General features: G+C 47.8%; 7 protein-coding genes across 7 annotated transcripts; 4 read left to right on the top strand and 3 right to left on the bottom strand.

Moving 5' to 3' along the window:
- Positions 1-1,348: 1,348 nt before the first annotated feature.
- ASPWEDRAFT_35036 (uncharacterized protein) lies at positions 1,349-2,663 on the bottom strand. The gene is made up of 4 exons (XM_040834135.1): positions 2,537-2,663; positions 2,216-2,487; positions 1,952-2,169; positions 1,349-1,903 (listed from the first exon to the last, which is right to left on the bottom strand). Exons 1-4 carry the CDS (start codon positions 2,647-2,649, stop codon positions 1,550-1,552), a joined length of 957 nt encoding a protein of 318 aa, XP_040695151.1. The 5' UTR covers positions 2,650-2,663; the 3' UTR covers positions 1,349-1,549.
- A 1,009-nt stretch (positions 2,664-3,672) lies between these two features.
- Positions 3,673-5,173, bottom strand: ASPWEDRAFT_147128 (tyrosinase family protein; the record flags this gene model as incomplete). Its single annotated transcript, XM_040829518.1, has 4 exons — positions 4,779-5,173; positions 4,571-4,733; positions 4,259-4,524; positions 3,673-4,207 (listed from the first exon to the last, which is right to left on the bottom strand). The coding sequence occupies exons 1-4, from the start codon at positions 4,952-4,954 to the stop codon at positions 3,673-3,675; spliced, it is 1,140 nt and encodes a 379-aa protein (XP_040695150.1). The 5' UTR covers positions 4,955-5,173.
- A 1,712-nt stretch (positions 5,174-6,885) lies between these two features.
- On the top strand, positions 6,886-8,318 carry ASPWEDRAFT_99834 (uncharacterized protein; the record flags this gene model as incomplete). Its single annotated transcript, XM_040839694.1, has 6 exons — positions 6,886-7,104; positions 7,154-7,382; positions 7,427-7,573; positions 7,616-7,733; positions 7,780-7,923; positions 7,970-8,318. 6 exons carry the CDS (start codon positions 6,886-6,888, stop codon positions 8,316-8,318), a joined length of 1,206 nt encoding a protein of 401 aa, XP_040695149.1.
- Positions 8,319-9,194: 876 nt separating this feature from the next.
- ASPWEDRAFT_269169 (HPP family protein) lies at positions 9,195-10,470 on the top strand. Its single transcript, XM_040832920.1, has 2 exons — positions 9,195-9,611; positions 9,670-10,470. Exons 1-2 carry the CDS (start codon positions 9,315-9,317, stop codon positions 10,264-10,266), a joined length of 894 nt encoding a protein of 297 aa, XP_040695148.1. The 5' UTR covers positions 9,195-9,314; the 3' UTR covers positions 10,267-10,470.
- Positions 10,471-10,674: 204 nt separating this feature from the next.
- On the top strand, positions 10,675-11,973 carry ASPWEDRAFT_48044 (putative aminotransferase; the record flags this gene model as incomplete). Its single annotated transcript, XM_040837052.1, has 1 exon — positions 10,675-11,973. One exon carries the CDS (start codon positions 10,675-10,677, stop codon positions 11,971-11,973), a length of 1,299 nt encoding a protein of 432 aa, XP_040695147.1.
- Positions 11,974-12,576: 603 nt separating this feature from the next.
- On the top strand, positions 12,577-14,452 carry ASPWEDRAFT_48043 (ATP-binding cassette family ATPase ARB1; the record flags this gene model as incomplete). Its single annotated transcript, XM_040837051.1, has 2 exons — positions 12,577-13,125; positions 13,184-14,452. 2 exons carry the CDS (start codon positions 12,577-12,579, stop codon positions 14,450-14,452), a joined length of 1,818 nt encoding a protein of 605 aa, XP_040695146.1.
- A 712-nt stretch (positions 14,453-15,164) lies between these two features.
- Positions 15,165-16,521, bottom strand: ASPWEDRAFT_167484 (TFIIH complex kinase subunit CCL1; the record flags this gene model as incomplete). The annotated part of the gene is made up of 2 exons (XM_040830151.1): positions 15,165-16,118; positions 16,180-16,521. The coding sequence occupies 2 exons, from the start codon at positions 16,519-16,521 to the stop codon at positions 15,165-15,167; spliced, it is 1,296 nt and encodes a 431-aa protein (XP_040695145.1).
- Between the last annotated feature and the right edge of the window lie 319 nt (positions 16,522-16,840).

The raw sequence follows: 16,840 nt of genomic DNA, 5'->3' as shown, positions 1-16,840 counted from the left end.
GGTCAGCCTCAGTAAGCACACAGCCTGGTTTGATTATGTTCTCCTTTTTGGAGCGATGGAGATGGTTCCACTTCTTGCGGGTTGCAACTGGAGTTCCGACTTCTGCTTGTGATTGCGTGTCACAGATAGTGGTACAGGGTTGAGGGTCGATAGTTGTGAGGGATTGACTGGGAACTATCGCTGACCCAGATGATGATCTTCCAGTGGATAACTTTATCCCCTGGTATGGTATGGACTGTGGTTCCTGGATATGGTTGCCTTCCAGTTTACCTCCTGGTATCTAGGTAGTATTATCTAAATGTCATAGTATGTCAATCTGATAACTGATGGAATGCTCTCTTCAGCCATCACCGTACTATGCTTAATCCATCAACCCAATAATCATATGCATAATCAGGGGGAAAAGCCTTACACGTGCAGGGCTGGGCAAAAATAGAGCAATCCATTTTCTTATGCAGATCATCCAGGCTATGGGAGCGCTATGAGCTCATCTGCGGAGCAAATACTGGGGTAACGGCGTTGTGATTGGGTGGGTAGATGATACATATCCTGATTGGCTGGAAGGACAGCCAGGCACGCAATTCGGACGGCGCTGATTGGTAGGGGGCGACGCCACGTAAGCAACTTGGCATTGGCCTTGGCGGTATGGGTTTTAGCTTTGTGGTGGGTTGCTTGATTAGAAGTCAGATTCAGGGTTTGATATCCTGTTCAGGGATGTTGCTGAGGGATGATATTATCGATTACTGTGTACTATGTACTATGTTGAGAAATGTCACTCCGGAGTATTCAGTTGAAACATTCAGTCTGTCTTCAGTAGAACATCCACTAGATCCAACAGTCACGGAAATAAAGCGGGTAGCCCAGAACGTGGAAACCGATCCGCTCGAATCGTCTAGAAGCAATAGTAAACGAACTCGGATCACCACGGATACGATGCATTGATCATACTACGTACTATTCAAGCCTCGTCAGACTGAAAGAATTACCGTTGATCGTCAATAAAGGAATGCGGATTGTTACAATGCATATATTACTACATTTGCTGTGTAGAAGGCTGAGCAAGATGGATGTATGTAAGCAGATGAGGAGTAATAGTACTGCAACCTCCGGATGTCCGATAACCGACATCTATCAAGAGTAAGCCCTCCTGATGATCTTTCTATTTTAAAGTGTATTCGCAACCAATCATATATTAACTGGCTGGTCTAGATTTCTCCGGATCAATTCATGAAATCATGCCAAGTCGACGGGTTGCCCGATAGGGTTGTAGGGCACACTCAGCAAAGTCTTGGTATCAACTTCTATCCTGTGATTCAGCATAGCCATGTATCACCTACCATGGCATACTCCTCACATCACTGCTTCATTAAGCAGAAGAATATGGATATCTCACATACAACCCGTTCTCAACAACTTGGCCCTTTTCAGAATTTACTGGCTAATCTTAACTATCAGCTCAATATATTATAGATATAGAACATACCCACCATGGACATGATTTTATCCGCTCCATACAACAACAAGTGACTACATAATATACTCAATACCCCTAAACACCCTCAAACCACTTATGTGCTAACGCCTCCCGCGCCGTTATCCTCTTTTCCGGATCAAAATTCGTCATGGCACAAATCAGCCCCCGAAACTCCTCATCAACGCCCTTCCAGAACAGAAACGGTTTACGCGGATTCTCCTGACTGAACCCGTCCCGGATGATTTTGAAAGCCCGAATCCACGGATTTTGATTATCATCGCCGAGATATGTCAAAAACGCATCCAGGCTGTCTTTATTGGCAAAGTAGGAGATTTGTCGCCCGATTACGATGGCGAGGGGATCGACGCCTGGTTCTAATTCTTCGTTGCCGACGGCGAAGAGGACACGTTTTTGAATTGCGTATATGCACTAGTGAATTGAGCAATCAGTCCAGGATAGGGAGCTAGGTGGACTCACGACAAGAGCAAAAGAGAATATATCAGATGGTTTATTCACGGGCCCTTGAGCGTGGGCTTCGGGACTCCTCCACATCCAGTTCCCTGCTTGTTTGCCTATCATATAACATTCAGGAGGGATGTGTGCTGCATCTTCTAGATCGCCAATGAGGACTCGGTCAATTGTGACTCCATCTCGTTGATTTTTCCAATCGATGAAGATGTTGTCTGCTCTTATATCTACGATATGTCAGGACTGATGAAAAGGTGAGGTAAGTGCACCCACCTGTGTGGACAATATCCCGATCATGTAGTTCCACTATTCCACACAAAGCATTTTTGAGAATCCTCTTTGTCATGTCGAGGGGTAAATCCTTCTGAACTAGCCGGAAAAGGTGTCCCGTGAAATAGTCAAACACAAACATTGACTTGTCGGGGATACTATCTTGAGCGAGACGGACATGCTCAACATCACCGCGTAATCTGTTATTTATATCTTGAAGATCCCCAAAATTGAACGGGATAATGTACTTTAATATAAACTTTTGATCACCAGATCTGGAATAGTGAGTAGGTAAGCAACCATGAGTGGTGAGTGCAAACATACGTGGCTAGATAAATCCGGCGTGGAGGAGTTTCTTCTTGCTGTATCACTTGTTTGATCTTATATATACGGCCAGACTGGCCGGTGTATTCAGAGTCTACCGAGAATGTGGACATTGTGTGTGCCTCGATGATGGTGATATTGGTGGTGGTGTTGATGTTGGAAGAGTATTGTGTCATGTGAGATCAATAATGGCTGATCCATTCCTAAACGAGACAATATAGGATATGCAGGACATATTATCCCAGAAAGCATATCATCGTAAAAGAAACCCTTCAAACGGCAGACCACGAACATGAGTGAAAAATGGGGACCCTGGTTCATCAGCTCTAGCGAGTCCCTCGACTAGTGCCTACCGACCAGTTTGTAGTATACCCGATCGCCGTCGTGTACATTCAGATCTCATTGTAGCCCAAAAGGTGCTCTGGCGCGAGAAGCACTAATAACAACCAGGTCTCCATCTTGTACTTCAGAGTCATCAAGTCCGAGACCATTCATGCCTGGATGCTGACTGAAAAAGACCGTCGTTCCGGCATTATTCGACACACACCGTTTTACATGCTTCCAAAGTGCCACATATCGTCGCTCCGGGGATTGGACCAGTCTCATTTTGGCACCAGTGAAACATACTAACTATTGTTCCCAAAATGAGCGCCTGGTAATCGAATTCGTTCTCCATGTCCCGTGAAAAGAGGGCGCGAAACGATCCCAAGTTCCAGGAAAGATCTCTGAGGTTCCCGATGCTTGCGGCATCATCACGCTTGACGAATAAGTTCATGAATTGGGATACAACAGACCTCATATCGGAGGCAAAAGCGAAAGATAACCTTCCAGCTTCCGATGGGACGAGCCGACATTCGCAGGATTTACCCATCGTTTCAGAATGTGTGTTTTGAAGAGCGAGAATTTGTTTGTCTTCTCTTACTGGGAGAGTGAGCTGGCCGTGACAACAACCAATCATAAGCTACTGCATGGTACTTTCATGGCGCGCAGTTGGTATAGCAAGGCTGGCCCTATTTTATAGGCACAGATCATGATACACATAGTCATCTGGACACTAATTATAGTGCAAGGTAATATTTCTTTGACAGAGAGTCTATCAACACTATTCCTGTAAATACATTATTAGTACATATCATCTAAGTGTAAACATAACAAAATGGCCCAGCAGTCGTATCCAACAAGTCTCCCAGCCGATACGGCTCAGCTAACAAATCCAAATCCACAATATCATCCAACGTAGCATTCCGCGAAGGAGGCGTATTCATCATCGTAATCGTCCCCGAAACTTTATCCCGTCGATTAGCAGGATCCAGATTCTGCCAAATCCAAAACACCCGGTCGATCATGGCATGGTGGACGAAAAACGCCGGGTCACCGGGTGAAACGAAGAGATCGCCACCTGGGTCGCCGCCGATGGTGAAGTGGCCTGCTGTATGAACGCCTAGATATCCCGCAGGGAAGTTACCCTGCATGGTGGTTTGGAAGGGGTCGATGGTGGTGTAGTTCTTGATTAAGCCTGCAACGTCGCTATCTTTGGTCCAGCCCATTGAGGCGTCGACGGAGATATCGCGACGGAGACAGCGGGGATTATAGTCGAATCCACTGCCATTCTGGGCTACAATGCCGGGGACTTGGAGGGTTGGGGAGACGGGGCCGAGGTTCACCGTCATGCTGTCAGAGATGAGTATGTGTGTTCTATATGTGGTTATAGGAGAGACATACTTTTTGAATGGACCTGTTGTTACACATCCTCCGCCTCGACCAGCGGGAAGAGTGGTATACGCTGTAGCTGGAGTACCGTTGTGAGGGACGTACTCTCCATTTCCTGAAAGACTGAATTCAGACCCATCAAAGACAGGCGAATGGATGGGATCATGGGCATATTTCTCCCAGGCCCAGTAGGGCTGATAACCATCGTAACCGCATTCGTTGCGGAGGGCCTGTTCAAAGGTCCAGGTGAAGTAGCGATGCCAGGTGAGAAAGTTGCCCTACAATAATCAGAGATTATCTTTATCATGTAATGAAGAGACCTACTGTTCCATGAATTGTCATGGTCTGGTTAATATGCACGGCAACAAAATCATCATATCGATTGCGTGCCCCTGGTACTTTGTCTCGACTGAAACGAGGCGGTTTGGACATGAGGCATAGCATGGCATCCGTGTATTTCTTGCGATCAGCTGGACTCAATGAGCCCCTGTTTTTGTTAGAATTATTCTTTGATAAACGTGGATATACGTACCATTCTCGACGCACGGCTGCATTTTCCAGGGTGCAAGTTTTCCCAGAATGGCTGGCTTCGAAGTCCCTTAAATTGGCAAGTCCTTTGTGAGATAGGGAGTCAACATGGTCTGGGATAGCCAGAGAGGGAATCACTGCTGCCAGAGTGGCCAGCGTAGTGAAGAGGGAGAGACGCATGATGGTACTGATTCATGGCAGAAGGGTGGGATGCAACCATGTTTATAGCGGTCAAAGTGGGTTTGGATATTAGACTCTTGCTAATCTGGTGATTTTTATCGGGTGAAGCTAAAAGCATTATTGTTCGGTGCATTCTTGAGCTTAAAGATGGTTGATATGGAAACGTGACTGTGAATGTCAACTCTCCTTCTTCAACCTCACTTCTTCTTCCTCTTTTCCTCTACCACCACCATCATCATCATCTTGTCTATCATTTCCTCTTCCATCATCTACAAAGCTTGTACAATTCAAAATGTATTCCTCGATGATATTTGATAAACCGACCCACTGCTCGTGGCTAGTCTGTCGGATAGCGGCCCATGCCGTCCATCTTATTCCCTGTCATGTCTCACCATCAAACAACCATCATCAAACTAACATATATTGGCCATCTAGAACTATCTGAAGCCTCGGAAGAAACACGGAAATCATTCAGGGCTCGATATGCCCAAACCTCCTGTTCATCGCCAAATATCACTGATAAACTCGATCGATAGGATCGACCGACAACTGGTCAGCTGTTACTCAGTCACCACCAGCTTATGTCACACACAATCAGAATAACAGCCCTCGGATTAATTCATCTCATTTATGTGCAACATCCAGATGACACGGAAATTTCATCGGAAAATCGCCACAGTGTGACTGGCAGGCTGTCAATACTCAATCCAAGACACTGGCTTCGGACCCGAACAGGCGGGCCTCCGATTCCCCCGATACAACATTTATTAAGATATCGCCTGTTTAGGCCATTTTTACTGCCCGGTGGGGTCGCTCAATTTGGTGGTCCTTGCTAAACTGGGGTATCACAGGGAAGACACAATCTACCAGGTTCTAAGTCATTCTTCGCATATTGGTCTAGCTGGGTCGTGGCTGTGGGACTATACAAAGATCAGGCAACATTGTTGCACTGGGATTTTTCGGTTGTCTTTCACTGAAAGAAAGAAGGCTGCACGATAACTAGACCTGGATCAAGACAATTAAATTATGCTGTTTTCAAACTTAGTTGTCGACATCGAAACCTTCAATCATTGTCTTTGTATTCAATTACGGCTATCAACCGCAGGGTCAAGAAGATTATAACGTTGCTTGACAGATCTTAGCCGACATCCTAGTCGGCGGCGAAGTCGTTATGACTAGCATTCCTTCGTTTCTCCGGTGGAACACTCTATCAAATTAGACGTTATTATCTGAGTCTAGGCTTGGTTCTATATGAATCGAAGCCTTTATTAACCGTCAGATCCGGACATCCCATCGGATTGAATTTAATGCATAGACCGGCTTATACAACATCATATACCTCCAACCTCTGCCGGTTATATTAGCTAGGACCGATTAACAGCCCTATCCCTGTATGCAACGCTAGGACATACAAGCCACGTTACTGGCGTGAACTAGTGCTCCATCAATATCGCTGGATCTCGGATATTCCTACACATCGGCATCGGTTCCTTTACAGGACATAAGAGCCTGTCCACCTTCACGAACACCTTTCTTTGACTCAAATATTTAACCGGCTGTGTTTACCAATGGAGAAATTCATCGGACATGCCGATACATATACCCCTGTTAGATTTCTGAAATGCGAGTTGTGGATAGATTTCTCCAGCTGGGATATCGCTACTACATCGACAAACCAGACTAGAGTTTGCAGTCTGCCATCCTTGAACGGGACTGGCATGAATTATGAATGTTTTTCCTTTTCAATGAAGGGGCATTATTAATATGCACCATTTACGTACTTCTACAGGGGAGGCCTAGCAAACCTCGGCTTAATATCTCTGTTGACACAGCCATCTCCAGCACCTATAACCATAGGAATAAGCATAATCTTTATTTCATTTGTCTTCACTTCTGCAGTCCCCATGTAATCGATCCATGTCGACTACAGCATGGCATCGCTGCCTTTTCCCTTGGAGAGACTCGTATCAAGAGATTCTGCCCCCACAGCAGATGCTACACTCCCAGATGACTCCAGAGCACCTCGCACACTGGCAGTGGTGGGATCACTAACTGGGTTCGCCGGACTGGTTGTTATACTGCGAGTCTATGCGCGGGGGAGGATTTTGAAGCGTTGTGGTATGGATGATTATATTACCTCTTTTGCTTTGGTATGTCCATTATTCTATTTATTTTGATCTTCGGATATTGATGGGTCAGGCCTGCGCATTTGGGGTATTTGGATGCTTCATCGGCGAATCGCAACACGGTCTAGGCAGGTATACTAAGTACATCAGCCATGATGACCAGGAAATACTGCGGAAATATACATTCTACCACTCGATTATCGTGATGATAGGAATTAGCGCGGTGAAGATTTCGCTGGGATTTTTCCTTCTCCGAGTTGCTGCTCAAAGTACATTTCGGAGGTTTATCATTGGGGCCATTGGTACTTACTCGTCTACATGAATTATTCAACGCTAATGAGGATAGTATTTCTCGTCGCCTTTACGATTGCCTGTGCTGGCACGCTGATATTCCAATGTGTCCCTGTTGCTGGGGCGTGGGATATGGAGGTGAGGAAGACGGCCAAGTGTTTCTCTTTGCCTACTTTTACGGCTATTGGGATATTTAATAGTAGTATGTCTCTTCTTTATGATAGAGAATCTTGCTGATGAACAGGTATCAATATCGTCACGGATGTCATATTCGCCACGCTTCCTATTCCGATGTTCTATACTATTCAAGTAAATAAGAGGACCAAGGCTTCTCTGATGGCTATTTTGAGTTTGGGGTATTTGTGAGTTTTACGCTGGATGGTGATAGTATTATACTAATGATGATAGTGCATGTGCTGCTGCGATTGTCAAACTCGTCGCTCAGATGAATGTGATGAAGATAACTGATCAATATCGGTATGTTCTACCTATACTATACTATACTTCAGGATTAACACATCGCAGAGACAGTACATTTACAACATGGAATGCGTATGTCCTCCTACACCCTTGAATATGAAAATAACTAACAACACAGTGTGGAACTCAACGTCGGTATCCTAGCTGCCTCTCTTCCAACCATCAGACCACTCGTCAAATCCCTCCTCGGCGCAACACGAAGTCTCACTAGCGGCACACGAAGCAGAAAACGCACCCGGACCGGATACTACTCTCACCACGGATCTATCTTCGCCATGCGATCACTACATGATAACCAAGATTCGAGGAATTATATACAAACTAGTGCCATACGGGCTAGTAGTGATGGGGGTGAAGATTTTGCGGAGAGGAAGAGTGGGGATGTTATTATGAGGAAAACGGAGGTGGTTATTCATCGCGATAGTCCGAGATTAGGTCCTAGGAGGGATGCAGATACTATATTATAATATTATCCTGATGAATCCACGAAGCGTATATCCTTGATCGGCAACCTTAACTCTCCTGGTAATTCATAGATATACCAGTCGTACCCACGACTACTGGTTAATTAATGTAGCACAACTCGTATCCCCGGATTGATCGGCACTAGCAGAATGCGGGGTATAAAATTGTGAATGAGAAGAGAGGTTTTCTAATCATCTACAGCAGGGTGAATATCCATGATATGAGGGGTAAATACGATTGGATGGATTGGCTGTTACACTTCCTTATCTCTCCAGGCTAACTGCTCTTATCTTCCTTTCTTTTTGTGTAATCTCTCTCTATCTCTCTCTATCTCTATCTACATCATCTATATAATCCCCCCTCATCCCATTCCATTCCATCCATTCTTTCTACATTTTCCACCACATATTCTTCCCATATACTACGTCCAGTTCTCCTCACGGTATCGTATTGAAATATCGTACCGCTGACTCAGATGACCTCCCAGATGCACTCCAACACTAAACCCAAACAGGAATTTCCATTACCAAATGCAAACATCCTGACTGGATCCTCCTCGCCTTCTGGGTCTTTCTGTTCCTTTTGGGCGACATTCTCAATACCTGAATACCTTCAAAAACACCCTCCATACTCCCTATACAACCCTCGTCTCCGCGGAGATGAATCGCTTCTTCCTCGGCTGTTGGAGTCGTCGTCGGCACGCCATATCCTGTCGTTCATGAATCTTCGTTTTGCCGCCATGTCACGACCTCCTTGATTTTGTTCCTTTGGCCCGGTTTTCAGTCCCTTTTTTCCCTCTTTTTCTCCTCTGCGGAGTCTAGGTTTTGCTTCCTTACTATTTCTTTCCCCCTCACTGCGTCTCATGCGGAGTCATTCCCGCCGGATTTGGCTGTGACTGTTTCTTTGGTATTTATATCCGCCCAGCCCTACCAAAGTCTGTCGTCATCACCGCCTCTTTCTCTCTACAGTGGCTATAACATGCCCTGCCCGGTAATCCCATGAGTCAACCAGCTTCTCAACCCATGTCCCGGCTGGGCTTGGACTGGTCTCGCTGCCATTTCGATATCGACTCTTACCTGAACCCCTTTATTCCTGCTCCGCCATGGCACCGGCTGCCTCGTCCCATTTCGCATTTTCTTGGTTATAGACCTAGATCGCCCAAGCCGGTCGGTAATATCATCATCGCGCTGTGGTCGTTGATTGGTGTTTTCTGTGGTGTTGCTGTGATAGCTTCTGTGTCGGCACATGTTCCGTCCTTCCAGGACCATCACGCGTCTAGAATCGTTGCCAGTTTTGTAAGTCACCACCGTCAACAGTACAAGGCACACATCACATCTAACAGAAACGCAACAGGGCGCCGCCGCCGTTCTCGAATTCGCCGTCATCGAATCCCCCTTCGCCCAACCCCGAAATGCAATCCTCAGCCAGATCATCGCCAGCGTCATCGGCGTGGGCATAGCCAAGCTGTTCGCCCTCAACGCGCACGCCCTTCACTTTACAGAACTAGGCGGCGCTCTCGCCTGCGCCATCACCACCACCATCATGGTCCTCACTAACACCGTGCACCCACCCGCGGGCGCAACGGCCCTACTCGCCGTCACCGAGGGCCGGGAGATAGGCTGGTTCCTGATCCCCGTCATGATGCTGGGCTGTGCGCTTATGCAGGCCGTCGCGTTGGTGATTAATAACATCCAGCGACGGTTTCCGGTGTACTGGTGGACGGCGCAGAGCTTGGAACGACGGCCGAGCACGAGCAAGGAAGAGAAGGATGTGGAGAGTGCTGTTAAGCATAAAGAGGCGGATTATGTACCCAGTGCGTCGGAGGATAGTCTGGGGCAGAAGTCGGCTCAGGTTATTATTCGACGTGGGGATGTGTATGTCCCTGATAATGTGTGGGTTACGGCGGAGGAGAGGGAGGTTCTGAAGACGATTAGTGAGAGGATACCTTAGCATGTCTAAAAGATACATAGAACTACGACTTAATGATATTATAATCACCGATATCGCAGCTTCGTGGACGTAGCTATATTCTGGTTGGAGTATGGTTTTTGGAACCCTCCGCTTGTAACCGAGATATTTAGCTCACTGGAATTGAGATTTCAGGCCATACTCTGGATCTATCTAGGCGGTAAAGTTAAATAATCCATTCATTACTTAAACACTTTCAAGCATGGATATTCAATACGAGATTCCATCTCGGTTCCCCGCAGTGAATAATACTATTTCGAACACCGAAACAAACGCCGATTCTGGAAGATCTACATTGGAGTCATACCTTCTACCCCGGGGTATCTATAAAGAGACCCAGAGAGGAGCTCAGATGAGACTATTACTGTCCACCCTTCATCACACCTAACAATGGCCTCCGACACAATCTCTCTGCGTGCTCGCAGAGCAACCGAAGCAGGCTCGAAAAACCTCATGTGGGATGTCCAGAATAACCTCTGGGATGCAGAAACTAACCCAACTGGCTACGTCAACGTGGGTATGGCCGAGAACAGCCTCATGCATGATGTTCTGCTCGAGTACATCAATACCAAAATCGAACTACCCGCCAAATACCTCACCTACAATGACGGCGGGCACGGTTCGTCCAGGTTGAAAACGGCCATGTCCAAGTTTCTCTCGAGACATCTCCATCCTGCTGTTCCGATTGAGTCGAGACATCTTACCATTACCAATGGTGTGTCGGCTGCTATTGAGCATCTTTCTTGGGCGTTGGCGGATCCGGGGGAGGGTATTCTCCTCGGGAAACCGTTTTATGGCACGTTTATTCCGGATCTTTCGTTGCGGCTTGGGGCGGAGGTCGTCCAGGTTGATTTTGATGATTGTGATCCGTTTTGCTCTGGGGCTGTGCGCAAGTATGAAGATGCTCTTCTAGGGTTTGAACGACGGACTGGCAAAAAGGTCCGGGCGTTGATGCTTTGCCATCCTCATAACCCCCTTGGAAGATGCTATCCCAGGGAAACTATTATCGAGTTGATGGCATTCTGTCAGAAGTACCAAATTCGTCTCATCAGTGATGAGATTTATGCGCTTTCTGTCTGGGAAAACACCATCGATACCAGCCCGGCTCCAGTCGAGTTCACCTCTGCGCTATCCATCGACACCACGGGTACCATAGACCCCCAACTGCTTCATGTGTTATGGGGTATGAGTAAAGATTTTGGCGCCAATGGCATCCGAGTCGGAGTGATCATCTCCCAGGCCAACCCAGACCTCCATGCATCATTGGTCGGCGTCTCACTCTACTCCTTTATCTCTGGCCTTTCAGATCATGTGGCAGCCAACATCCTCGAAGACGAGCAATTCACCAATCGATATATCGAGCTCAATCGCAGGAAACTGTCCGACTCCTATCGATTTGTCGCACAGTATGTCCAGCATCATCACATCGAATATGCACCTGGATGCAATGCAGCGTTTTTCCTCTGGGTGAATCTGGGAAAAAGGTATCTAGAGCTCCATCCAGAACGTAGCTCTGGCGATGTTAGTGAGGAGGTCATGCAGCGTCTTTTGCAAAAGAGGGTGTTTCTGGCCAGTGGTGTTCTCTTTGGGTCTGAGAAGCCTGGATGGTTCAGGATTGTTTTTTCTCAGCCTCGAGAGTATCTGCAGGAGGCTTTGAGTAGAGTTATTTCAGCGCTCAGTGAGCCGTAGAACCGAACGATTCTTTTCTCTCCCCTTCTTCTCCCTACGTAATGTGAGATGAGGTCAAATTCTGTGCCCAATTAGATCTAACACATAAAGCACTAGATCACGTGCCTGTGGGTGCCCAATCAGGCAAGGCTACGCCACGACCCGTGCCATGACGTCGCTGGGCCAATGAGAAGCCGCCTCTGTAGCCCACTGAAAGGAATTTTTGAAGTTGTCCACTTTTTGCCTCTCGCTTTTCTCACCTTCTCTCTTCTTATCCTTCGTTTCTTCTAAATTCTCATCATCTTCGAGACGTTATCTTCATCAATCGTCTGCAGACCTTTCTCCTCTCACTTTGCGGTCTTTTTCCAGGCACTTTTCTTTGTGTCGTTGCGTCACGATTAGAATTCCGAGTGTTTTCTATCGATAAGGGCTTTTCAAACTCCACTCAAGGATTTTGGTCGCCCCTCTAAACCTCCCACCCCGCTATCGAATCCACCCTCGTCCAGCCTTTTTTCTTCGACAGATCTTTCTTCTTCTCTCCTCCCTCTTTCTCTCTCTCTCTTTATCCCTTTCCTCCTCTTCATCCCCCCCTTTCAACACTTTACCCACCACACTACCGTCAATATGGTGTCCGCTTCCAAGGCTGCTCGTATGGCCAAGCGTGCCGACGACAAGAAGTCCAAGGGCAGCAAGAAGGCCGAAGCCGATGGCGAGGATGTTCCCGCCACCGACGACACTAAGATGAAGGAGGTCGAGAAGCTCACAGCTCAGATGGACAAACACGGCCTCTCTGACCGTGTCACCACCGGTGTGCTTTCCTCCATGGAGTCCTCCCGCGATGTCAAGGTCACATCCGCCTCGCTGGTGTTCCATGGAAAGGTCCTGATCACCGACTCGACCCTCGAACTTAACTACGGTCGTCGCTACGGTCTCTTGGGTGAGAACGGCTGTGGAAAGTCCACTCTGCTCAAGTCTATCGCCTCGCGCGAGTTCCCCATCCCCGAACACATTGATGTCTACCTCCTGAACGAGGGTGCCCCCCCTAGCGAGGACGGTGCCTTGACCTGGGTTGTTAAGGAGGCTGAGAAGCAGATGGCCGAGATGGAAGAGAAGGCCGAGAGAATTCTGGAGGAGCACGGTGCCGAGAGTCCTATCCTGATGGACCTGTACGATGTGAGTAATACTCCATGCTATTTCTATTCTGGACTAAACTGCTAACGCTCTTAAAAAGGCCATTGACAAGATGGATCCCTCTACCTTCCACACCCGTGCCTCCCTGATCTTGACTGGTCTGGGTTTCAACAAGCAGACCATCGAAAAGAAGACCAAGGACATGTCCGGTGGTTGGCGTATGCGTGTGGCCTTGGGTAAGGCCCTGTTCATCAAGCCCTCGCTGCTCCTGCTCGACGACCCTACTGCTCACTTGGATCTTGAGGCCTGTGTGTGGTTGGAAGAATACCTGAAGAAGTGGGACCGAACCCTGGTCCTCGTCTCCCACTCCATGGACTTCTTGAACGGTGTCTGCACTACCATGCTTGACATGCGCATGAAGCAGCTCTTGTACTACGGTGGTAACTACGACTCTTACCACAAGACCCGCTCCGAACAGGAGACCAACCAGATGAAGGCCTACAACAAGCAGCAGGAGGAAATTGTCCACATCAAGAAGTTCATTGCCTCCGCTGGTACATACGCCAACTTGGTCAGACAAGCCAAGTCCCGCCAAAAGATTCTGGACAAGATGGAGGCCGATGGTTTCATCCAGCCTGTCATCCCCGACCGTGTCTTCACCTTCCGCTTCGCCGATGTCGAGAAGCTTCCTCCCCCCGTCTTGTCCTTTGATGATGTCTCTTTCTCCTACTCTGGCAGCTGGGACGACACTCTCTACGAGCACCTCGACTTCGGTGTCGACATGGACTCCCGTACCGCCCTGGTCGGACCTAACGGTGTCGGAAAGTCTACTCTACTCCGTATCATGACTGGCAAGCTCAGCCCCATCGGTGGACGTGTCTCCCGTCACACCCACTTGAAGTTGGGCATGTACTCTCAGCACTCCGCCGAACAGCTCGACCTCACCAAGTGTGCCCTCGAGTTCGTCCGTGACAAGTTCCCCGAGAAGTCCCAGGACTACCAGTACTGGCGCCAGCAGCTCGGTCGCTACGGTCTCACTGGTGAGTCCCAGACCGCTCTGATGGGTACCTTGTCCGAAGGTCAGAAGAGTCGTATCGTCTTCGCCCTGCTCGCCATCGAGTCCCCCAACATGATTCTGCTCGACGAGCCTACCAACGGTCTCGACATCCCCACCATTGACAGTTTGGCCGATGCCATCAACGCTTTCAGCGGTGGTGTTGTCGTCGTGTCTCACGATTTCCGTCTCCTCGACAAGATCGCCAAGGACATCATGGTCTGCGAGAACAAGACCATCAACCGCTGGGATGGTACCATCGGACAGTACAAGAACCACCTCCGTAAGAAGATGATTGCTGCCGGTGCTGTCTAAGAGTCTTCTTCTTTGTTTATGATTGGAATGTTCGACGACAATGAAAATAAAATGGGTAGGGGGTGGATAAAAGTTGCTACAAAAAAGGAGACGGCACGAGTCAACGAGTGATATACATGGGCTTATGGTTTCCTTTATTTTTTCTTTTTCTCTTTTTTTTTTTTTACATATTTGATTTGGAGATATCTTTTTCCTTTTTTTTATTGGGTGCTCTGCTTTAGATGGTCAGCTTTCATACCTCATCCCCCTAACTAGAATCGAGCGCTTGAGGGATGAATTCGATTTGTTTCCTTTTTGTGTGTTATAGACTTTCATCAAGCAGGATTCTTGTTTCCAGACAGTCCTCCTTTTCTTTCTTCTTTTCATGACGTATCGGTTGGTTTGGTGGGATGGTATTCTCTTTCGGTTATATATTTTCATCGTCTCCTGGTGTTTATATACACTTGGCAGCCGCTTTCTCGTCTAATGGAATGATGGATATGGGTAGTAACAATTACAAATTGGTTATTATGAGATTTATATGTCGTTGGCTGAGTAGATTGTATTAAGCTGAAGCTACTAGATTTTAGGTTTCTTGAAGGTTTTAAAGCACCATGGATGATAACCCAGTAAATTTCCATCAAAGACAGGAGGCTTTTTGCATGTATATATTCAAGTAGTAGCATATTTAATCTATATTTGATCAATGTTTCACCACACCCGTTTCCAGTTCCTACCCCGTTCCGTCTGGATTGCCAGGTGGTTGTTGCTTGGTCCGCTGCGTCACCAATTCACCTCCAAAGATATCACCAGCCCGAGCATTCTGTTCACGCTCGAGCTTGCGCTTTTTCGCGAGACGCTCTACTTCGCTTTCCGATGTTCCCTCTGCTGATCCTGCCGCAGCAGCGGGGATGCGTTTCTGGCCGGCCAGGTTCGCCTTTTCTGGGTTTTGGCAGTGGTAGAGTTTCTTGCCGATGCGCTTTAGAAGCTTTGCCTTTTCTGGGTCTGAGTAGAGCGGTTTGTAAGAATGGAGGAGGATGGAGCAGTTTGTGAGAGTTTGGAGGAGTTTTGTACGGAGCTCGTGAAGGAGGTTTCCTGTTGGATCGGCGGTTTGAGGGGTGATGGGGCCGCCGAGTTTGGTGTCCAGGTAAAATTCAGCCAGGGGTTTGTCGGCGAGGAGGAAGGCAGATAGCCAGATTTGTGATGGGGTGTAAAGGAAGTAAGCGTCTGTCATTTGGGCGGCGGATTTGAGCGTCTCCCTGGTCGTGTGGTGAGCCCGGGCGAGACGGTCTGAGATAGAGTTTGAGGGGGGCACCCCAGCTTGGGGTGGAGGAAGGGATAATATTCCACGGCGGAGGTCTTCTGATGTTTGGTGTGGAAGGTGAGGTGCTGGCTGTCCCATACCTTGGGACATAGCCTGGAGCTCCATGATTCCTCCTTCAAGGCCGCGAAAAGGGTGGCGAACATCGAAGGTGAAGCGAAGACTTTGCATGATCAAGAACTCTGGGGCAATCACCTCTTCAGCTGTTGTTTTACCGGGTATTACCTCTGCGAAGTGCCGAAGGGAAATGTAGTAGTTATCTGTCTTGGTGGCCAGGAAGAGAGCGCAAGCCATGATCGACTTTGGATGATAGGTCATGGGGGAGTTTGAAAGATAAAAGCGGCGGAGATATTGAATGGCAGTCGCCTGTACGCAAATTTTCATCAGCAACTGATTTAATCCTTATCAGTCAAGTGATAAAACATACCCGTACTATCGTTGGCAAAGGCGGTTTGTATGTCTCCCCAAGTTGCACAATCTGTTCGCAAAAGTACGTCACCAGCTCCTGTTCCTCCTCAGGCGTCAAACATTCAATTTCTTTCTCTTCATTGCCTTTCCCATCTGCGTCGCTTCCGGCTTGGTTTGGTGTAGGTGTTCCTGCTGCAGAGGAATTGGCGGATTGTCGTGCCTCACGCGCCCTCCGCAAGGCAGCCCGCACACGATCACCGGCGAGGGCATTCGTAGAGACTCTCAAAGATTGTAAAGAGGCCTCTGTGAAGGACCAGAATCGAAACTGCGAGGAAGAACGGTAGATGTCGTCTTCGATCATGGTGAGGACTGAGAGGAATTTGACCGTATTGCGCAAGGCTTGGTCGTTATTCTTGTTTGTAGGGCGTGAGTGAAAGAGAAGCCGGAGCCAAGTAGCGTCAGAATAATCACTCGTAGAGCGAGTAGTTGATTCAGTTTATCGTTCCATAATAGTAATAGCAGTGGGAAGCATGGGTTGTGGATGGAAGAAGGTTAAGATGGATGCGAAGAGGAAATCATGACGGATCAAGTCGATCAATTCCGGTGCAGATCCGCTCCGTGCGCTTATCGATTCTATGGACAAACTATAAGTCCAACAGCCACGGCAGATTATTCCATTT

This window comes from Aspergillus wentii (genome assembly GCF_001890725.1).
Source record: "Aspergillus wentii DTO 134E9 unplaced genomic scaffold ASPWEscaffold_1, whole genome shotgun sequence".
Classification (NCBI taxonomy): Eukaryota; Fungi; Ascomycota; class Eurotiomycetes; order Eurotiales; family Aspergillaceae; genus Aspergillus; species Aspergillus wentii.
This window is presented reverse-complemented; position numbering and strand designations above follow the sequence as displayed.